The sequence below is a fragment of the Odontomachus brunneus genome, unplaced genomic scaffold (assembly GCF_010583005.1).
Source record: "Odontomachus brunneus isolate Ranch 3 - 2012 unplaced genomic scaffold, Obru_v1 Obru_scaffold_019, whole genome shotgun sequence".
In the NCBI taxonomy this organism is placed as follows: Eukaryota; Metazoa; Arthropoda; class Insecta; order Hymenoptera; family Formicidae; genus Odontomachus; species Odontomachus brunneus.
Window position 1 is genome coordinate 1,443,595 of NW_022639469.1, and position 24,123 is coordinate 1,467,717.

Below are 24,123 nucleotides of genomic sequence, written 5' to 3' on the forward strand. Positions count from 1 at the left end.
GCGGGAAGATCTCGTCATCTCGTACTGAGCATACGACCAGAAAACGCGACGCGATCAGAAAAAATGCGATGAACACAGGATAGATTTTGTTTCGCGCGGCAGAGGTATAATTCTCGCGGATGATAATCGCTCGGCATGTCGTTTCACGCGCGGTAATACACACACGCAAAGCGCACTCGCGTGTGGAACTATTTAATTCCGTAACCTTCCGCACGGTATCGTAACGAATTCCACGCGAAGGTTTAACTTCCTTATGAATATTGAACGGGCGTGTTAGCGATGCTATTTAAAAGAGCTTTTGCACTTATTATTGGATCGCGTGACTTTGCCGCGATGCGTATGCGTCGCACGAAATTTCACGCCGCGATATTTTTTTTCGACTTTCCTCTCCAGCGGCGGCGTGTCGGTAACCCCCAATTTTTTGGCAAGGGACTGAGCGCACGTAGCTAAAATTACACCGCGATAAAGACGCGCGGACGAAAGACCGGCGAGAGAATCGAAATCTTTTCCTACGACATGGATATGCAAGATAAAAAGACCTATTTGCGCGTGACGTAAGCGCAAAACGAGAGAGGAGAAGAGGAGAGGAGAAGAGAGAGACGCGCGCTTCTTTCGCGAGACGGATTGTCAAGCGCCGGCTCTCTCGCGAGCGTAACATCGGAAAATTTTGCTTAGCCAGGAGAAAAAGACACAAACTGGCGCTGGTATGCGCGAATCGAGGCTCAGCCCACCGCGAGAACTCGGCGCAGCGCATTTTCGCATAGCGTTCCGTTATTTTCTGCCTCGCGTGCAATTTGCAAAACGTGCCATGGCCTACAATAAAAAAAGAAAAATCCGATACCGCTCGTACTTCCGGAGTCCGCGGACGCCGTTAATCAGCGAGTCACGCGCACTGACGATGTGAATGCACCGGCCGACTTTCGATTTTTACGTGTTGAAACGCTCACTACTTCTTTCCAGTTCAGGGTAATTCCCGCGGCGGTAAAATAAAAACGAGAGAATACGCGTGAAACCTTTCAGATTTTTATCGTTCAGAGAAATACGCATTGTTTCTCAACAAAACAATTCTCTGCACGGAAAGAAAAGTTTGATGAAAATAACCGAATTTCTAACAAACCGGAAAATTCCGGTTGGAGTTACCGGGATTCTCTTCAAGGCGGCAAGACTTTCGGTTAGCTTCAACAGAATTCCAATAATCCTAATTTTCTGATTCACATTTCACCGGAAATTTGGTTAATGGAACCAAATAATTTTTTTCTCATGTGATAAACTGGAATTGTTTGAACGAAATTCTATTCAGGGCGTCGTCGACTTTTTCAGTGTGTGGCCCCTGTTGAGTCGCGGAAATATCGCGACGCGATCGGCGAGAATCCGCGCATACTTCTCTTCTCCTCGACGGAACAAATATCGCGGGAGCCGCCGACGGCACCGACACGGTTCTATTGTTCCGTGTGCGCGCGCGCCACGCGTCTCGCTCGAGCGATCGGCGCCATTTCGCGCGAGTATTTCCGAGGGAAAAGCCGGATTGTCGTCCTCGGCCAGGAAGTAGACCGCCGCGCCCCTTCCCAGTCGACCTAGACCTACACCTAGACCTAGACTCGGCCGCGACGCTCGTCTCGTTTCTCTGGCACTTGCTCGCGCTTTTCCTCTCTTCGCGGTGAAACGCGCGCCCGTTTCGGGAAACGGACTCGCGCTTTCACGTTCGCACAGCTCGCGATCGATACGCGACACAGCAGGTAAAACGGCAACGCCACATTTGCGCGCTCAGTCTATCGGGAGGGAAAAAGTATTGTACGCGCGTGAGGAGACCATTCTCCGAGAAAGGAAGGAAGAAACATTGTTGCACCGCGAGATAAAAATTATTCAGCGATTGTATTATTCTTATGATAAGATAGTGCAATCTCATTAGTAACAATAGATTAACACTCTCTTCCCCTCTTTACATACATACATATACCTAGAATGCCCCGGATTAATAATATTTTGAGGGAACAATCGTCTGGAATCCAACGAGAAATTCATCCCATGGTCCTCATTAAATTGATTTCAATATGATATTTAACTAATAAGTTAACTATCAATATTACTAATTTAACCACTAAATAAGTACTAGTAAGACCCTAATTATTAATATCTTAAGTGATATGCCTAAAAAAGTTTTGCGGTCAAGTATTCCTTTGTTTAACTTAAACTGTTGTATTGTTTTTTAATTCAACAGATATTAATTAGATAAATTTTATATTCCATTTTCCAAAATTCTTCAAAGAAAATAGCAATAAAGGGAAAGGAAATCTAGATATTTTTAAAAAATCGTAGTCCTGACCGCTACGCTGCGTTATAATGACTTATAAGGATTTGATCAAACTTATACAAACCAGATAGTTGATTGAGATCAACCTGATCAAGACTATGGGATGAATTGGCCGTAGTTATGTAAGAATAGTCCAACCAACATGAGATACGTTTGGAGAAAAAATTAATTTTAGGACTTGGTTTTGTGTAGAAAGACATATAGACGGTCCAACCAACATGAGATACGTTTGGAGAAAACCGAAAATGAAAATTTTATTTAATTTATAATTTTCAACTAATTTTAGGCGCCCATAGGACTTGAATTTTTTGTGTAGAAAGACATATAGACCTATTGGCAAAAAAGAAATAAGCACTTAAAAATCATAATTTTGTGGGTTGGCTTATTCTGACATGACTGTGGCCAATTTCTAGCGGGGAACACAATGCATTTCATGCACCACGTCGGGAACGACCGTCCGACGTGGCGCTTTCGACGAAGGAAGTCTGCTATCTCCGATCAGGAAGTGGACTATCGTACTATGAAGCGCGGCACGTACGGGGGCCGCGCCTCTCTAGTCGACCTAGACCTAGACCCACTCTAGCCTCAGAATCCACTCTGCATCGCGTTTAGTTCCTTTATTTTTACTCGCTGCCGTCGCCATCGCCGCTATGCCAGGCGAGTTACATAAGGCCGCGCGCACCCGACCCTTCCTACCACAGGGCGTCGTATAAGTGCGCTCTCGCGACTTTATGAAATTCCTCTGGGGACTTGTCGGTCGACAATTTTTCAGGATTTCAAAGGAACAACGTTGAGAGACGAAAAGAGTTACGACGAAGTACCCGAGAAGTTCGCTCGAATGCCTCATATTCGCTAAATACCATGTCAAGGGCGCGAGAGAAAAAAGTAAAGGAGCGAAAGATCACGATAATTCGCATAGCTTTTACGCGTTCCGGTCGACTGTTTTACGTCGAGAGAAATTTCGGGGGACTTCAGGGCGTAAAGTACACGCAGAGAATTTTATAATAAAAAAATTGTTACACTGAGAAAAAAATTTACTAAATTTTAAAAAACATTTGTTTGGATAGTACTGTGAAGATATTTCTTTAAATTAAGTAATTATTTTCTAAAATTAAACATATTTATATTTAAAACTTCTTTATTTAATTTTAGAAAATAATTACTTAATTTAAAGAGATATCTTCACAGTACTATCCAAATAAACGTTTTTTGAAATTTAGTAAATTTTTTTCTCAGTGTATTGAATTGTAATACAGATTACTATGGAATTTTGTAAATAAATCGACATTTCGCCGTAATTCACTGTCCTTTCATTTCGTATAAGCTACTTGTATTTCAGAAACTAAAATAAGCTACTATAAAACACTTGCCGTGTTTCTAGCGAAATTTATGATGTTCTTTAGCAAGATAGATCTTACTGACACTTTATATGTATCCCTAAACTACTAAAATATAGTAAAACTAAAAATGATGAAAGGAAAGGAAAAAGAAGTTAAGATATTTTCTTCGTGCATATATGTGCATTTTTCAAGATATGAGAACCTGCACGAGACACGAAGGAGTGATGATTTCGATGATGACGATTCGCTACGTTTACCCGTGAATATTTCCACGTCGTCAGCAATGCACAAAAGCGCTAAAGATAGAGGAGAAGCGCTCTCGTTACGCTCTCGAAAAGAAAGAAAAGACGCACATATTGACCGAGGGGCACTTTGAACTCGTTGCGAGTCACTTTCGCCGTTAAGGACATAGTCGCCCCGCTCTCCCCTCGTGCAGATAGTGGAATCGTAAAAAAATGATCGATCATGCTTGCAATGCGCGACCCGCTATATTATCTTATTATCGGCCATCGGTCGCTCGTACCAAACAAGATTTCAATCGCGCGTGTAAACCACGCGCAGCAGAAAAATACTCGGGTGTACACGACGCTAGCGCGTCTCTTATGCTGACTGATAACCGACAGTTGTATTAAGTGCGACACGATTTACATTGAGCAATTGTGAAAAGATTGTTATTTCCCTCCGATAATTTCCCGCGAGAGCTGGAGGAGGAAGAGGAGAAAAGAAGAAATTCTGATCCTATTTTCAACCTTAACATTCCATGTAACGCCCACTTTGATACTTTGAAGCCTACATCGGTTTCTTTAGATTCTATTTAACTTACTAGTTCTTCGGAGAGTTCTTCTCTAGGACACACAACTGGCATTTTGTGCGTTTAATAATATTTAAAGACGCTAAGTAGGATTTCAGTTTCTATGTGTATTGCACATATACTGATCCTTTAGAATACACGGATATTGGAAGATTCAGATTGAAAGTAGGATCAAATTTTCGACTTGGGACGTGACAAAATCGAGCTGTTTCTCTCGCTACCTCCCTCTTGGAATCCGCCCGATCGAATGACAGCTCGCGAAGATAAATTTAATCCTACAGCACAAACGTATCGAGAAATACTCAGCGGAAGAATCCACGCGATATTATTAATATCTGATACAATAGGCTCCCTCTCTGCCCCGCAGTGTGTAAACATCGTATAACGCGGAAAACAATTTCGTGAAGATTACATAAATCATGCTGTTACGTCGCCTGGCCGATAAAAGTGAATAGATACGTTTGTGTTTATTGTGTCAGTATTATCGTAAATTTCTGATGCGAGATAACGCTGTCACCGGCGCGGCTAATATAAATGGCCGGGTACATAATCACTCGCGTAAGCCCGAGAAAGAGATATATCAGCGTGATAAATTATTTACAAGTACTACGGCCGATGTATATTTATATTAAATGCCGAGACTAGATTATTCGTACGATCTATTAGATAAGAGGGATAAATGAAATTCTCCCATTCGCAGGAAGACGTCTCGAGATATCGAGAGGTAATAAATAATCTTTTCACCCCGCGAGGCGAGACTGCACGCGGAAATTTTTCCGCGATTCCCCCTCCCCTCCCTGTCCTCCTCATTCTCCTCTTTCGTAAGCAGTTGTTATTCGTCGGCGAATCCGCGCAGTTCTATTTTTTCCTTCGATTTCCCGCGGTGCTATCGTAAAAAGCCGCGCGCGCGCGCTCTGTCTGCCTGTCTCTCTCGTCCTCGCGTCCCCTTCGTCGCGAAACCGACCTCCTCTCGTCCAGCGCGTCCAAATTACGCCGGTGCGCGTCTGGCGATCTTTTAAAAATATCCCGGGAGTACTTGATCTAGGGCAACCAGGACATCCTCGATCCCGTGGCTCCCAAACACGCGCGTTTTTCCTGCATTTTCTCGCGCGGAGCTCTTACCGGGGGAAAAGATTGCGCAGCTGCGGGAGCTTCTCGCTTTTTGTTAACAGGAAATTCTAAAGTGCAAAATCACCTTTACCTGCGTCGCATTATCACAGAGGAAGTGACAATTCGATTAAAACGACGCGAGCAAATAACGAATTAATTTAGACGAAATTTCTGGTTTAAGTCGCAATTGGATTGCATACAAATCTTGTTTTCCCGAGCGAGAATTCCTGATAATCTTGCGAAATAAACACAAAAGTTTTAAAGAATCTATCCTGTTTTTCAAGACCTTCGATGATCGTACAAAATTTGACGGAGACGCTGCGAAAACACCTCGAGTCATCGAACGCATGATATCATTTCCTCAAACGATCAAGCGCGTGTGTCTGCACTGTTTGTCATTGCTCGCGACAAAAAAACGAAAAAACTTAGACCTACTTCTCGATCATCAATATGGTAATGCATGCGGCGGCTATATCTTGACGTCAAACGTACAATTCCAGAATATAATTTATATTCGCGCGCCCATACGAAACTCGGACTCGCCCTTGACACGGCACACGTGCTCGGCGAACGACGCTGCGAGTCGAAGAAGAAGGGAAATACATTCGCAAATTCCGCGAGCATCAATTTCGAAACTCCGCGTCCGCGCCAACGTCATTTTCCTGGAACGCAACGTTTACGAAACGGCGGCGACGGCGGCGGCTTACTGCTGCGATAATAAATTAGAACAACGAAATATAATTCACACCCGATAGGTAAGAATTTAAAAACAAATGTGGAAAGCCACGTGAAGCGAGATAGAACGTCCGGCGGAAAGTTTAATCCTTCAGCAGGCGCATGCGTCTTTTATTTTATTCCAGACGTCTGGTCATTATAGATGTATATACGGAGATTTTGTGGTAAAAGTTACTATAGAATTTCGTAATCTAGGAATAAACTGACATTGTGCAATGATTGACTATTTTTAAAAAGTGAAATGTGTTCTTAAAAATTTTAGTGAAATTTACTGTTTCTTAGCAATAGATAGACTTTATTGACAGTTTACACAGAGAAAATATTGTAATAAAAATTATGTTAAAATGATATTTCTTTCTACAATGTTTCTTACAAAGCTAGACTAAATTGTGTAAGTCACTAATAAATTTGGCGGTATACCCTAATACGTAATATAAAAAATACTCAAGTAACTACAAAGATTTTGTAGTAAAAAGACAAACATGTATAATATTTTTCAACAAATATATAAACAATTCCAGTAATAATTCTGTATGCTCTAAGATTACGAAAATTTTATTGCAATTTTTACTACAATATATTTTCGGTGTATATTCCTACTAGATACTACTATTACTGTCAATCACAGAAAATGTAGTTTGAAATTGAAGAGAATTTATTTTATATCCTAAAAATTCTTGTTTCAATTTGTTATTTCTAAAATATTCTAAATTCTAAAATAATTAAAAATTGTTTAAAAAGGAAACTATAAAATATATCCTCTCCGTATATTCTATCAAGATAAATATTTTTCTGGAAAATACATGTGATATAAACAACAGGCTGTATATATTACAAAAACGATGTACCTTCGAACGATGTACCAGTAATAATACAGCCTTCATACCTGTAGATCACGCGCCTAATAAAGAGTTACAAATGACGTCTCTCCCGTGAGATTCCGCGATCGCGTGCGATGACCCGACGCGGGCGTTTGACAATTCAACAAGATCGTGGGGAGGGTGTAGGAAATATAATATCGTGTTCAAATCAACGTTCTGTTGCATCTATTCGAAGCCTTGTAACACTTTCCCTCGACGCGCCGTCAAAATTTGTGCCACGCAGCAGTTAGCCAACATTGCTCGCTCGCTCGCGCGTCGCTTTCGTTCCCGGCGTGCTTAAAGGGTCTTTCACACGTTCCGGAGACGCTAATGGTACACGACGAATCGCGGCTCGATGATGATCCGCTCGAAAATAGCGTCGCACTATGCTATTCTTTCCCCCCGAGTCGCTATTCCGGTCGTGGGTACATGGCGCCCCGCTATATAAGAGGTCTTGCACGCCGAGCGCTGACAGGCAAACAATCCGCTCGATAAACGGCCCTGATTATTTTCTACTTCGCGAACGCCCGGCTTTTCCTGCCCGGCTTTTTCGCAGCCTATTGATCGCCGGACCGCACGAACGTGGTTCGGCTTTAACTAGCCGGCCGCGTTCCTGATTTAACGGATTAATAATCGCGCGCGAGCGCGCAACAGGACTTACCCGAAGTAATCGCGATCAATTAATAACCGCGAGAACGCGCAATCGATTGTTCCTTCCGCATGTGTGAGAGGAGAGAGAGGAAAAGAGGGAGAACTGAAAACAGAAAGACAATTTTCGGACGCCTCGTATTTACAAAGTTATACTGGGCTCGCCGTTACCGAGTTTCGCAATGTTTGTGTGGTGCAGTGATCTAGATAAAAGGGGCTGATGTCCAATTGGCTTCGGCAAAATCGCGGAAAATGCAGGCTTTTGGCAGCGCGCGAATTCTCACGCGCGCCTGCGTGCATACGCGCGTTTGGTGTGTACCATCCGATTCGAATGCAAAGAGATTTATTCCGCGCGGCAGCGAGTCGCATAACGCCGAGAAAGATCCATCGACGTGAATAGAATTCCATTAAAACCGATGATTTATTCCTCCGTCCCTTCTCTCATTCACAGTAGCTGCAGTTTACCACGCGCGTCCGCTCTTTCGCGAACGAAAAACGGCTGCGTTTTTTATTTAACGCTTTCCAAGTACGAATCGGCCGAGCGACGCGACGCGACGTGCCATCAGCTTCAATTATTGATTCCTATTCATTCTTATTTTATTAGAACTATTGATCCCTATTCTTCTTATTTTGTTAGTTTTTTGCGTAAATTAATACGAAAAAAGTTTGCACATAATACGAAGTCACGACGGTTTACGATGTCTCCCGCTTGGAATTTTAATCGTGAACTCTCCCCCCACGCGTCTCGAGAAACGTCTTTTGTCGCAATCGCTTTTTACCGCTATATGTCGCAGCGATGAAGGCTCGAATTCAAATATCGACCATTTCCGCCTCGCCACGAGGATTCAACGGGAAATTTTACTGAGCGGTGCGCGCGATGTGTCGTCACGATGTTTTAATTTCCATCAGTAAATATTTCCCGGTGACTGGGTCTCCGATTAAAAATTCTACTAACGCAAAGTTCAGCCGACACGCTCGAATGTATTATCATTGAAACACACAGTATAGTCTCGCTCGACAAGTGTATCAGTGAAAGTTGTCGGTCGCCGTCCGGCCATCGCGTGCGTATCTTTGGCTGCTGAGACGCGAAATTAGTGTGTCGAACGTTAATCGATTGTAATTCTTTCTGTGGCTGAAATAATCGACGAATCAATAGTCAAAACTAATCAATCGTAATATATGAAAGCACAAATGATCTCGTCGATTGATGAAATCAATTGTTGATCGGTGTATCCGAATCAATCATATGAAAGTTTCATTAATAATTAATTTCTTCCATCGATTGAATTGTTATATATTGTGATTTTATATATGATGACTGATTATAATTTTGGTTATCGACTTGCTAATTATTTTAGCCGACAATTTTCATCGATTAATAACGAAATAACATTTCGGATAACAATTGACATTACCTCTCGTACGCTGAGAAAAAATATCTAAAAAATAGGAAATATTTATTCGATAGTACTAATATATAAATATAATAGTACTAATATATAATGACTAATATATAAATATATACTAACATTTACATAAATATAATAATATTTACTTGAGTTTAAATTCTTTTAAGTAGAACAAACAATTGCTTTCATGAGAAGCTAAGGTAAGAGAATACATATTTTCTTGTTTGAAAAATATATTGCTATAAGTAAATATGTATTAGCATCCACTGAACAAATATTTACTATTTCTTAAGTTTCTTTTCTTTCAACGTATCCGAGAAATCTCCGCGATACAGGAAATCGAAAACAAGCCGTGTAATATGCGTATAATATATACAGGGAAAATTTTATCGCGTAAAAGTTACCATAGGATTTCGTAACCGACATTCTGCAGTAATACACTATCCTCTCCTTTTTTCACATGTGTTACTTACATTTCAGGAACTGGAATGTGCTACTGAAACGCTTGCTACGTTTCTCACGAAATCTGTTTCTCGCCAAGTTTACCACGTTCCTCAGCGAGATAGATCTTACAAAGAGTCCACCTTTCTGGACTACTAAAAACGTAGTTTGAAAAAAATTGAAGAGAAATTGAAGCGAACTTGCATGAGAAAAAAAGAGCTGTAATATTTCCTCCGTGTAGGTAACGAACAACAGACAAAATTATGGTTTGATCATTGCAATGACGAGGTCGTCGCGCCTTGACTCTTCCTCTCTAGCGGATCCTCTAGGGCCGCGCCTCTAGAGGAGCGCCGTGAGTGATATCGATCGCGTGATATCGGTATCGAAACGTTACGATCGCGGCGACCCTTAACAGGTTGAATTTTCTCTGCCGTCCACCGCTACCTCCGCCTGCGCGAACCGTCGCGCCCACCGCAATGGGAACACGGCCGTGCTCGCCTGGGGGGAAGACGAAGAAGAAGAAGAAGAAGGGGGACCCGGCGACGTTACCAAATCGCTATGGCGTAACATTTTGCTTATTCACGTTCGATTATACAATCTGGCACACTTTTACTCGGAGCGCACCGCGGCGGCGGTCCGTCGAGCACGCCTCGCTGTGTAGAGCGCGCGCGGTGTGTCGCCACCATTCCTCGTTGCCGAACTCTCTTTCGTCCCCCTTGCTTCCCGGACTCTGCTCGGAGAGAATTCAAACCTTCTTTCTTAAGATAAAGAAGGAACGAGAGGAAAGCGACCTTCCGCCCTTCCTCGCTTTCTTCTCTCTAACCCTTTCCCTCTTATCTTTTTTTTTTCCTTTTTTTCCCTTCTCTTCCCTTTTTTCTCCTTTCCCTCTTAAAATAATTTGAAAAGTGAGGGTAGAAGCATGTGAGATAAAAACGCGCGAGTTACTTTTTTTCTTTCTCCTATTGAAAGAAGTCGAGAAGTGAGGATGGAGGAAGGAGTGCGCGGAACAAAAACGTCACTTTCATGATTCCTTAAAGAGAATCGTATCGTTCAATTGTTTCAGTGATATATGCTCAGCCTCTTAACCGGCACGTTATAAGCAATCGACCAAGTACGCTCTCGAGAGCGAGGAAAACAAGACGCGAAATTTCATACGGGTGTTAAAGTGAGAGATTACGACGCAGCTCATTGCGCTTCGCGTTTTTGCGAAAAACTTTATGGAACTAATCGACGACGGTCGTATGAACAGGTACACGTCGGACGGTGCGAAAAACTGGAGTTGGCAGCTCTCGCGAACCAACGCAAATCCTCATTAGGGTGTTCTTATTATCGTAGCTCGCGCGGCCGCAAATTACGGCCCGGCGAGCCCGTTCGCATCCCGGCGTGGCCGCGAATGGACGCGCTTAAAGACACGGCAATTTTTCCGCCCGACCAAAACGACGGGAGGCGCCGTAAAAAAGGAGGTTAAAGGCGGTCGCGGTGGCAGCACACGCGCTCGCAGGAGATACTTTCAATTAGGGAAAGTTCGATCTCATTGTCGACCGCCGGTGCAGCGGCAATTGCAGCCTATGACGATAATAAAACGCAACGAGCGCGGGCCGCTTCCGCCCCGTCTCTCTCCGTCTCGTCCTCTTTATCTTTTTTTCTCTCCCTCTTCCCTTTCCGCCGCGGCGATAATTGATACTCTGCGCTCGCGTGCGCACAGAATTTCACCGCGATTTAGCGTCGGCGCTTTCCATTCGGGCTCTCTTCGGCCGCTCGTCGACTCTTAACTCGGCGAGGAGGCAACCTTGGCGCCAATCCGAGCGCCGGTGTCTCTCCTCTGGAAATCACGCGGCGGCCAGGTGCGTTCCCGACGACGAGATCAGCTGTCGGTTAACGCGAGCCCGCACAACGGCGATTTCCGCCGCACGGATCGCGCGTCATGTCGCGAAATCGCGCTCCGCGGCACGTCGATTGCAACCCTGATTAATTATGCCTCGCGACATCATACTGCACGACAGCCGTGCACCTTTCCCTCGCCGCGACTGCTGACCCACATCGTCTCGCGCGCGAAATTAATTTCCGCGAGAAGCCCTGATCTGACATCGGCACGAATCGCTAAAACCCTCTCGCCGCGGGAACTTCAATCACGCGTTGTGCCGCGTCGTCCTTGATATTTAGACCATCGCCCTAATCTCTGCATTACGAAAGAAAAGTTTGGTATTTGTAACTATCACGCAGATAAATAATTACCACAAGTTATGGCCAGGAACACCACATTTTGTGCTTATTAGATTCTACTTAATGTTAGTGATAACAACAAAAAATACAGTGTTAGTGATAAAAATATAGTTGAGATCAAAAACTATAATTTTTTATTTAAATAAAACATTCCTTTCTCTCAGTGTGAGCTCTTGAAAACTGAGTCATTAATTAAAAGATTTGCTTCGCAAAACATGATTGGTGAATCCGACGAAACTCTTGTTTTCGCGTAGAAATCAACAGTAACGCGACGAGCAATGGAAGTGAGGCGCCGAAAGGGACAGAGAGAGAGAACCGCGCAAATTGCATCTTCCAAGATCTGCGTGCGGCCGCGAGACGCTGCAAGAGAGCGGGGTCGGAAAGGCTTCGGCGGCAGGAAGCGAATCTGGGCCGTCGAATCGGAGAACGGCAAGTGGGTCACGAGAACGAGACGAACGGCTGGCTATGGAAGTGTCGACGTCGACGTCGTCGTCGTCGTCGTCTTCGTTGTCGACGTCGACGACGACGATGGTGGTTCGCTTCGCGTCGCGTCGCGTTGCGTTGCATCGAGCGCGATCGCTCTCCTCTCCGCGTTTTCCGCGAGAACACGATAGGGCGAATCCTTTCACTTGGCATCTGCCGTCAAGAGAGGAAGTCATACTGTCGCGGTTTCGTTTTAGACGTACTAGATCGCGACCAACGCGACGTCGTCACTTCCTGCTTTCGTTTGCTCGAGAAACTCGGTCTAACCACTCAAAAAAAGTTGTGCTGATCCACATAGAATTCTAAACGTTAAGATTTATTCACAATTTAAATCGATCACTGTTTTTTGTATCTGCTAGAAAATTGTTTGTGCTCTCTTCTCTACCACAGTCAGTTTTTATAAAAAGTATGAGTGGAACTTTATCCCTGAATGGACGTCACAGAGGGACTTTCTTGCTGAATTTCACAAATAGTTCAGATAGAAATTCTATCGTTTATATCGGTGAAATACAAAGCATGCGTGATATTGCAATGTAATTGCCAGTCTTTTATCCATTTTGGTTAATTTTTAGACGATTTTCGCTATTGCTGCCATTTTTTGAGTGATTGCTATCACAAGACAACGGCGAAGCGCGTCCATGGCGACACGTGAGAATCGCGCGCACACGTTCACGTTTCGTTAATCTTTTCAATGCTTGTCCCCCAGGGAGTCGCATTGTGCGAGGAGAGTTCCTGAGAACGATCTCTTCTGGCGAATCACGAAGCACCACCATGTTTGCGAGGGGGTAATTCTATTTGTCGTGTGACCAGAACTTCATGCAAGACATCTTTTAACATCGCGCGAATAATGTATCGCGTGTAGCCGTCACGTTAAAATAGCACAGGAAGTAATACGCAGCACCGGTCGACGGAAAGGGTGGTTAACGTCCACACGTATTTGGAAAGCTGTGTAAATTTATTATCGAACCGGCGCAATAGACGGCACCGCGAGTGTGAAATAAGATAAAACTGTCAGTGGGATCGCTGTCTCATCTAAATTGACACAATTGGTGTGTCGGGGAGAAATTTCGTTTCCGTCCATTTCGGAAACATGCGCGAATAAAAGTTCAGCTCTCGGCAAAATTGCTATCGCATCAACGTACACATTTGTGTACATATCTCGGTCGTTATTTCACTTCGAGCTGCAGCGCGAACGGGGTGAGAGCGGGCTCGCTTTTTCAAGTTTTAACGCGGATCCGAATTATTATATCGATAAAAAAAGAAATTCTGTCACGCTCGTGACGTTTTATTTCTCTTTTTTCTCTTCCATTTGTCACTCAGCTCTCTGCATCCGCATTACTAATCGACGAGAGCATAAATATTTCCTAATCGCCGATTTGATGGCGAATTAATCTCGTGCGCTTCTACTACAGTCGCGAAATCAAATATTCTCGCGTCGGTCGGTCGGCTTTTACGTTGGCGTGCAATATAAAAAGCGACGTCTTCCTCTCTCGTGGCGAGATTGCTAAATCGTGCAAAACTCGTCGTCGTCGTCGCCGTTCTCTCTCGTCCATACAACCTCCTCTTCCTTCCCCTCATTGCGCTTACGCTCGCTCGCTCGCTCGCCCGCGTGGATCTTGAGCCGTCAAACGCGAAAATATTCCGCGTCTGGTTGGACGACGGCGATCGAATCGATATCCACCAAGTCGAAATAAACTCGGGCTACCGCGAGAGCTGTTACGTCACGGCGATCCAGTCCTCAGATGCCACCGCGAGATACCGAAATCACTGTTTCATCGAGTATTCCTCCTCTCTCGCCCTTCCTCTCCCCCATCTCCCCGTCGTCCGCCCTCCTGACCGAACTCTCGCCCCGCCGATCGATTGCGATGAGAACGGAGATACATCTACTATCGTCGAAATTGCCGATAAGTAAACGAGGTCAAAGAAAAGGCCCGCCTCGTTGGTAAGTCTACTAGCCTGAATCCGAGTAGCTGGAAATCTATTTCGATCGTTATCCGTGCATTACCGTATACGGGGTGATACGTGAAATTTTGAAAGCTCGAAATAACACGTTAGTGACGTGAACCACCAAGATATATCACTTCTGTTGTGTATGTTTCGAATTCCTTCGTTGGAATTCTGAGACACGTTTTATTTCCCCTCCATTTCTCTTTTATCTTTTCCTTTTCTTTTTTTTTTATTTTGTTCTCTAGTTTCTACGTTCAAGCACGGCGAGCACGGCGGAATTTTAACGAAGCGCTGTTCTTCCAAAGCCAGCCGAATATCACACAGACCACCGCGAGTCGGGAATTCGTCGGGCACTGATCATCTTGCACGGATCTTCACGGTGCCGCGAGCTCGTCGTGATCGACGCTTTCGTCGCCGGCGATTCACGAAATCGCGACTGATGTCGAAGAATTCTGACATCGCAGCCGCCGTCTTGATAATTTTCGAAATCGCCGCCGAATATTAGCAACGATATCATTATATCAGGGTGCTTCGAAAAAATGTCAACACTTGTATGGAAATAACTTTTCTGCATACAAATGTTTACATCTTTTTAAGATTACATCTTTCTGTAGAAAATTTCCACATGCAATGTCGGGTATGTGAGACTCGAACGAATATTCGATCGTTCGCCAACTCTCGCAAAGGGTCTGAGAAAATTTCAAAATCAAACAAATCTGTTTTATTTATTTTGGTTTTGTTGCGCCGCTATCTTATAGCTGAGGCTTTTCTGTATAACTGGGAAGAAATGTGTCTAAAAATATTGATTTTTAACAAAGTTATAGTAGACCTCAAAGTTGTCCAGGTCTGACAGATCCGGATTGTATGTCTCGAAAAATGCACGCGGAGGGTTAAGTTCCAGGGGCATTTTTACCCCTTGAGAAAATCGCGCCTTGTTGCTTATGCAATCGGCCAAAATAGCGCAATTAATGCCACGCAAACGAGAATCGCCGAGGTTTCCTGACGAGAGAGGTAGGGAGGCAAAGACCCCCGGCGAGAGAGGCGCTGATTATGCCGATGGCGCGCGGTCGTGGCGGTAACAAGTTAGAAACTCAAACTTACGTGTGGATGGCTGACGATAATGCAAGTGCTGGAGGCTCTGCGTTTGATGGTGATGATGGTGGTGGGGCGGCCCCATCGTCGGACCCATGGTGTGGTTGCTGTGCTGATGGTGCGGCGAGCTCCCTCGGTGCGGGTGATACTGGGAGGGATGATGCTGATGAGGATGATAAGAGGGCGGCAGGAAGCTCGCCGTCGACTGGTATACGCCGGGGCTGTGGCAGGCCGATCTGCCGAGTGCTGTTGTCGAACAATTGATAGAGAGACGCGATAAGAAAACGTCCGTTTAATTGCCCCGTTCTCTCAATGATTGCGATATGAGCTCGTGGCGCGAGCGAGCGAATTCGCGCAACTTTCGAAGGATGCTCTCGCAAATATCGTGTTAAGTCCGATAAAACGTAAAACTGGACTCGAACGTTCGATTTTAGTGATGATTATTCGTTGTTCTGTTAATGTTTGTGTGGTAATGGGATAAAAGCAATTAAACAGGCCGCGATGTGGATTAATTGATAAAACCGATTAATTAGAATTATCACAGAGATGAAAACATATTTTAATGAAAAAAAGAGTAAAAGAATGTTAGAACGTTTCTCGTATACGGCGAGAATATTATAGTTTCATTTCGGCATTGGTACCTTTACCTTAAGAATATTGATATTCTGCGCATTGTAAAGGGATATCACGTTGGTTCCCGCCGTGTGGGACGCTGCTTTTTCGGTTTTACATTCGAGGCGTGCGCCTACGTATGAGAGTGTATGAGATAATGAGCTCACCTGACGACAAATGAGAGTGATGAGACGCCAGACTCGGCTGGAGGGACGAATTAGGATTGAGCCTGGCTTTCAGTAAGAGATTCGCGTCCTCGTTGCCGCCCGAGGACGTGCTGGACTCGACGTCGCTGACTCCGCTGTCCGCCGGGCTCGCTGGCAGTGATCCGCTTCCTGTTTCCAGCGGACGCCATGAAACAAAGGGAGGACACGTCCTCTGTGATAAATGGTCCCGGCAGAGTTTACGGCTGGCGATAAGGCGCGCCACCGTCGATCAATCTGCCGCGTTTCGCTCTCAAAGCGGGATAAATAAAATAAAATGCTTAAAGGGACTCCGGCGCGGAAATTGAGACGGAACGTAAAAGTGTCATAAATGTCGTGCTCGAGGAATTATTATTTCTTTGAAGAAGCTAATGTCCTCGTCGTATCATGAGAAAGATATTCAACGCAATTTGCAGGTACCGTTTGACGATGCGCGAAATGAAAGAGTACTCTTTTGTCGGGTAAGTAATATCTTGTAACATTCAGGCCCTTATCAGTAGTCATTAGTTGAAACCTGTCTCACGTGAAATACCCGGATATGAATTTGGATTTAAATTTGAGATTTTACCGGAATCACACACGATATGTGCGACATTACATTGGCGCAATTACGATTCAGCTGAGAAAGATTCACATCTCACTTTATATTCAAATTTAAATATCTCAGCCGAGGTTCAAGTTTTAAGTGACGACTATTAATACGGCCCTCAGACATCTTCGGCCCAGAAGAGAAGCGGGAAGAGACCGTATTTTTACACACGTAAAATTCGCTGTTTTGACACGCACAAAGTCATATTTCCTGATTGCTTTTCGTTTCAACCAAGAGACATGTCTCAGTTGACACGAATGAAGTCACAAATATAGCATCGCGCGGATGGAATTCACTTTCGCGACGCGGACTTCGGACGGCATGCTAATAGTTTTTGTTTTACACAAGGCACACCGAAATTCCCTAATCCGTGTTTCTCGACTCATTCTTTTCCCCGTTATTTATTTTCCTCACTTTTTCTCCTTTTTCGCAGTCGAGAGACACGATCTCCTGTCTCTCCTTTTCGGCCGAGTGCTCTCACGAAAACACTGTTTGTCATGGAAATTTCGCGATACGTTACCCCGCGCGCGCCTCCTGATGTCATCGATATGTACACACGCATTTAGCGCGAGCTGCTGCACGAGCTGTCGCCGGCACATTCGATCGGAGCACTTTGTATCGAGCATTACGCCGCGCCAATTACCGAATCGCCGTTCCGCCGCGGCATTACGCGGACGTAATAAATCAACGATCGACCGGTCCCCGGCTCTTTGCCAGCCCCTAAATTAAAGCTCGTCCGTCGCTTTCGTCTGCCGCTTTAAACAAATTAGGTGGCCCATCGAGCTGGTGGTCCAGCGACTCGCTCGCTCGTTCATTCGTTCGGCTTTATCGAGCGTCGTCGGGCTGAACGTGTTTTCGCGCGCGCCGTCAATTAAAGGCATCTTTATGCAACGGGCGAAGGTCATCCGGTCATTGGGTATGCATATCGTTCGCTCTTCCCACGGTCTCTCTCCCTCCGCTCACTCTCTTTCTCTCTCTTTCTTCGTCGCGACGCGACTAACCGTCTCAAACGAGCCCCAAAGGGTTCTCTACATAAGCCATTGCGCTCTTTCTCCTGTTCTTCCTCTGCCCCCTTCTTCCCTTTTCTCATCGTCGTCGTCGTCATCGTCGTCGTCATCGTCGCCCTCGTCGCGTTATGCAAAGCGCGATCGTGCAAGACCGGCGCAAGTCGATAAGCCGCGAGAGTAGTCTCGCCGAATCGACCGACCGACCGGCGCGCTGCTTTTATGCAATAACAATCTCAGTCGGTATTTTAAAAATTGACTTCTGCCCGAATTCTTCTGCAACCGAGCGCGCAATCGTCGACGATTTGTTCATCCGCGTCGTATGCTTCTTTTTCTTCTCTTTCTTTCTCTTTTCGTTGCGCAAAAACCGCTTTATGAAATCGACATGGACTCGGTCTTTCTCTGTCTATCTGTCTGTCTCTGTAATTGCGATCACGGAGGATATCGCGAAGCGCGTATTTTTCACCGTCATTGATTTTCGCGTCGTGTTACCAGCGCGATCCGTTCCGAATAAATCGCGTCGACGGCCTCTCTTACCGCCTTCTTAAAGCCGCTATTATTACGTTTTATTGTTCTGCTTTCACTGCCTCGCTTCCTCTCCTTCGCGGCCAATTAGCGAGCAACCGTGCGGGCGATCGACGGTGCGATCATTCGAAACGAAACGAGTTAATCGAGCTGCGATTGTCACTTCGACGGCGAGTCAATTAACGAAAATCGGAGCTTTATTTTACATGATTGCAAATGTCAATCCGCGAAATGCCGTTATATCTTCACCCTCTCTCCCTCGCCCGCGTCGTTTTCTAGTGGAAGACCTGTGAAACATTTAGGAAGTGTCGCGCGTTTCGAGGTAAAGATGATTACAGAAGAATAATCGCGTTATCGGACTCAGATTACAGGACAGCAACACGAGACATTGATACGTTCTGTTGTCGCAGACAATTAAAGTTGATTTACCTAAACAAATCGGTCCAGTTTAAAAGTGATAGCAACGTCGCAATTAAATTCCGAAAAGGAAAAAAATGTTACACGGGAAACAGCGAGGAAAGGGAAAAAGAGAAACTTTCTGCACGCGCGCTGCAACTATTCATTTTATCTTTCCCTTCTGTTCTGTTCTATTTTGCGCCACGTTTCGATGTAATATCCTATATTATTTCTCATCCTATCAGTGATCCGTCAAACTCTCACTCGCGTCGTGTGTTTATCTGTCTCCCCTTCCAGTCTGCGTTTACGCGTGTGTGTCCGCGTGATTTATTTATCCGACCGTCACGCGTTAAACTCTATTTGAAATTTATCAAATATATATATATATATATATATATATATATTTGCATTTCTTTGTTTTATTCTCAACTTTATCCTTTATTTTACGCCATTCTGCGTATTATTAGATTTTTTTTTATATTATATCCTGCACATGGGAGAAGTGTATACAGAGAGAGAAAAGATATTTAAAAAATAAAAAATATTATATTCGATAGGTATATTAATAGTACATATATTTACTTATACTAATGTCAAATATTTTTCGAATAAGGAATATACATCTTCCTAAAACCTCAGTTTTACGAAAGAAATTATTTACTCTATTAAATAAAAAAATCTAAATCCTCTTTTAAAAAATTCAGGTAAAGATATGTTATTAGTACTCACCGGAAAAATATTTTTCATTTTCCAGATATCTTTTCTCTCAGTGCATAAGAAAGTTATCATGTTCAGCATTTCATACACGGAAAAAAAGTTTGGTTAGATTAAGGAAATTTCTGGTGAAATGCAAACTAGAAAATTCCAGTTGAAGTAACCAGGAATTTCTGGTTCATTCGTACTTGACCAAAAATGTTCTTGATTCAACCAGGCGTTTTATTTTCGCACATTATCTCGAATATATCGAGCTTCGTTGAAAAGTCTGCCCCGCAAATTGTCGGGACGAGTCTCGGCAGACCGGCGGTCGCGATTTGCGAAAGGAGATTTGTGTGCTCACCTGGTGTACTCGTAGTGGCGATGGCGGCAGTGGTGTAAGGCGGTTGGCCCATCTGAGTGTGACCGGCCAAGTGCCGGCCGTATCCGTTTTGCAGCCCCAAGCCGTGCTGCTGGGGATGCTGGGAGAGGATGCCGTGGAGCAGGCGAGTGCCGGTGCTGCTGGTGGTCGTCGCGCTGGTGGATCCCGGCTCCACTTTCACGCTCGCGAGACCCAGCTGTTCCTTCTCGCCGGTGTCGTGCGGCTGGACTTCCCTGGTATCCACTGCAACAGATAACGAGGCGTCGTTTCAATGAACGGAGCGGATCCTACTTGCGCTTTGTAATCGCTCGCGCGTCTGTGTATCCCGTATCTGTCGGAATTGTGATCTAATGACGCGATACTGCAAGGAAAGGGAGATTCGACTCATCAAACGCGCAAGACTTATTTCCCACGAACGATCGAATGATCGTATCGTCGTGAGATTTTGTTTCGTCCGTAAGCGATTGTTATTACGAGACGAGAGAAAGAGAGAAAGAGATATACTTGGCGCGAGTCAAGCCTATCTTTAGTCTTGTTAAAGAGCCATCGTGATCGCTTGGAAACAGTTCGACGAAATTATCGCGCGTTATCAGAGAAGCGTAGAGTGCGTGTAGATATTAATCGACGAGGCAGAGAGGAATCTCGTAAATAATCAATATATGGAGGACGCGGAAACTTTTTTTTTTCTTCACCGTCGTTAAACGATAATGCAATCTTCTACCAGCCACGGCACTACCCTCGTCGCAGCTGCCGATCGGTGGAATCGGGGACTCCGTTCTACAAAGTGAAGCGTCGACTTCTCGTTAACGAATGAAAAAAACGATAAACCCCGAAGATAAGTTGTTTATCGTGACCCGTGTTACATGGCGTCTTCTTGCCCGCGCAGGTTAAGTGGCGGCTATTTGGCGTCCATTAAGCTCCACGCGAACATGTCCTCTCTCTCTCTCTCTCTCTTGTCGACCGAAATAACGAAACGCAATCATAGGCAGATAAACACTTACGGGAGTAACGACGAGACGGAAACACGAGGAGGGAGGGAGGAAGAAAAAGGAGGAGAAGAAAAAGAAGAAAAGAATATATAAAAAGGAACACCGCAGCGCACACGGGAGGCGTTCTCCGAGGTAGCTCTCTGGCAGGCTCTCTGGCTGCCGAGAGGAAGTGAAAGCCGGCGTCGTCTCTCCTTGACCCACTGCAACGTTTCTACCTTCCTTTCAGGCGGGTACCGAGCCGCGGCTTCATTAAGCAATTTCTCGCGGCAGCGGGCCCGAAAAATGCGCCGTGGAAAATGGCGAACGGACGCCGCGATCAATGGGCGCCGTGCTGGAGAAGCCAATCTATCGATCTAACCAGCCGTCTATCATCGCGATTCAATGCGTCAGAGCTTCTCTCCTTCTCCACCTCCTCTTCCTCCTTCCCCTCGCGGAGCGACGGGGGGGTTGAGGGCCGAATTCGCGGGAGAGAATTCGCCGCGAAGCCGCTCTATTCAGCGCTCGTTCTCGTCTTCCGCCGCGAAAGGTATCGGCAAGTATTGACGCGGGGGCGACTCTCATAGTGAATTGGAAAGGTATTCGATTGGAATAACGAATTCTCATCGCGTTCATTAGTCGCAACGGCGAGCGATGAACGGCGAGAACTCGCCTCGACCGACCGGTCGCCGAGCGTCGTTGCGGCCGTTGAAATCTCCGATCTCTGATTTCTGTCGCGAGCGGAATTCTTCACGATCGGCTCACCGAGCAATGCAAATTTCATTCGAGCCACTTGATATGCCTGCGATCTACATTGTTGGCGCTCGTTTTTATCGTCGTACAGCGCCAAGTAGGTAGGACGAACAGCGTTTCCCGTTCAAGTGGGTCAAGTTCTTGGCGCGAAAATTTTCCACGATGATTTTGCGATGTGCTCGTCAGGACAAATTCTCTCGGAGCGACGCGTCGCACAAGAAAGACCGGAGGGAACTGCTGCTCACGGAGACCAACGAATCGCGTAAAAAGCCGTCGCTTAATGCACCGCGGCTGTGCCGTAGAGATTACAGACCGGCGCTACTCGTAAATAATATTTGCCTATACAAATTGCAGATCTCCGTAACAGCCCGTGGCATTACAATAACGACGTGGATGCGTTGTTCCGCGAGGCGCCTCGCGGAAATGATGAATGCAACATTGTGATGCGGACGCCTTCGATCGTTCCCCCACGTAAATTCTCGATAAAAAGATTTTTGCTCGCCGCAAATATGACGGAATAGCATGAGGATGACGAAATAACTCTTATCGTCGAGAACCGTCGTATTGTCGCATTCGTTGTTAAGATAAAACTGTTGGAGTAAAAATATCAGAGCTCTGGACAGCTCTTGCCATGTTTCTCTCTTACACATACACATTTTATTTTTTAAATACAAATATTTGAACTGCCAATATAAAATGTATATATTCAATGTACGTATATATATTCTCTCTCTATGTTGAAGGTTTGAATATATTATCTGTATTTAAATACTAAAACAATAAAAATGTCCAGAGTCCAGATATATGTTCAGGCATTAACGCTTCTAGTTTATATGCTATTTATAGGAGGAAGAGTTATTTACGGAGAAAGTGGTTTGAACAAAGCGAACGTTCGATATTGCCGGTTGCTCGAGGTGTGTGACAAAAGATACGCGCGCGTATGAAAATCAGTCACGTACAGATACAAGTCAGAGGAGGACCCACTGATGTCACCGCGGGCCACCGGGACTCGTGAATCGACTCGGTAATCGCGTAGATCGGGCCTGATGGCTGCATCGAAGACGCCACAGAGCGATCGGCCGTTTTCCCGATCGAAGAGCGGCAGATGCGCAGCGGGGGTCGTCCCGCGAGAACGCGGGGAGATAATGCGCGATGCGGATGGAAAAGGAGAGCTGCGAGAATGAAGATGAGGAAGACAAGAAAAGAAGAGAGAAAGAGAGAGAGAGAAAGGGAAGAGCATAAGGGAGACGGGAGGAACGAGAACAAGCGGAGGCGCAGACGGCCGCCAAAAGGAATAACACGTCGGGTAGGGAGCCAGTTTTGCGATTTTTTCGTAGCGCAAATTGAGCGAGTGAGATTGCATCGTTAAGCTCGGCAAAGCTCGACGTTTGCGAAAGTCGTATGACGCGCGGAACCCGGATATTTATTATAGCGCATTCGTTCCCTTGTGATTGCAAAAAGAGAGATCGCGCGCAAACGAGGAATTCAACGTTTTAAAGCAGCCCGAGATAATCGAGTACATTATGTTCCCCAAAGTGTACGACTCATGGCTATCGACTTACTGTGCTGTCTAACCAAGCACTTCGCTTTTACATCCCCTTTTGAATGTTACCGTTCATGCTGGCGATAAATCCGCAGTAAAACGCGCTTCCCGAGCTACTCTCCTCTGTCAATCGAAATTCAGAAAATTATCACGAATGGTGCCGTAACGTTTATTTTTAGAGGTCCACTACGAGCGCAAATAGGACCGTCTGCAACCACCGAGCGTTTCAAGGCTCCCGGAAACGGGATAAGCGATGCCCCGATATTGTTCGACAATGTCGTCGAGTCTCCTTCCTACTGCATTCCTCCGCGGGCGTATCCAGGCCAGTTGCGAGTAGTGGTTGCTTCGTATTTTTATCACGTACGCGACATTCGGCACGATGCTCACATCGGGAAGAGACCTCATCGACGAGGCGAGACGATCCTTTATTATTCGCCGTCGTTCGTTTCCGCGACCGTAAACAGGAGCTACGCGACTGAGATCGAAAATTGAATTCGTTCCCGGACAAAATCCATTAGATACTTCAAAATACTTATTTCTTTCTTTTGTATTTAATTTGCTTTTGTATTTAATTTTTTGTTTCTGTGTTCATTCGTTTCCGCGCTCATTTATTGAAGACATTTCATTTTCCGTTCTCACGCGCTATTTCATTTCCTCTTATTATCCCCGACAGACTAATGCACGTAAACATACGGCAACTTTGAGTATGTTAAGTTACAAAATGAGTTACTTTTTCCTCAATTTTAATTATTCCTAAATTAAATCTTTGTGATAACTAAACGTCAAGACGTTTAGCGCTAAGCTCGTCGTCTTCTCGCGAGATAATCTCGTGAACGGCGCGTAAATCTCGCACGCCCACCGGAAGCTGGGTGGTGCGACCTTGCTTGACCTTGACTCGCCCTCGACTACGGCAGGCAGGGTGGGTGTCTAGCCGCATCGACCGAGTCGTCGTCGTCGTCGCCGCCGCCGTCGTCGTCGCCGTCGTCGGAATTTCCACGGCGTTTTCACCTTCTACGCGGCGCTTCCTGCCCGTTTCTCTCGCGCCTCA

The 24,123-nt window shown here is 45.2% G+C and overlaps 1 protein-coding gene across 6 annotated transcripts in view; it reads right to left on the bottom strand.

The window, feature by feature from the left end:
- LOC116841865 (ecdysone-induced protein 74EF) overlaps positions 1-24,123 on the bottom strand; it is a 241,750-nt gene that overhangs the window by 23,092 nt on the left and 194,535 nt on the right. For all 6 annotated transcript variants that reach the window (XM_032810299.1, XM_032810301.1, XM_032810300.1 and 3 more), the window contains 3 exons: positions 19,797-20,057; positions 16,190-16,357; positions 15,420-15,656 (listed from right to left, as the gene is read on the bottom strand). In XM_032810299.1, coding sequence (XP_032666190.1) covers positions 15,420-15,656; positions 16,190-16,357; positions 19,797-20,057 — 666 coding nt within the window. The remainder of the gene's footprint in view (positions 1-15,419; positions 15,657-16,189; positions 16,358-19,796; positions 20,058-24,123) is intronic.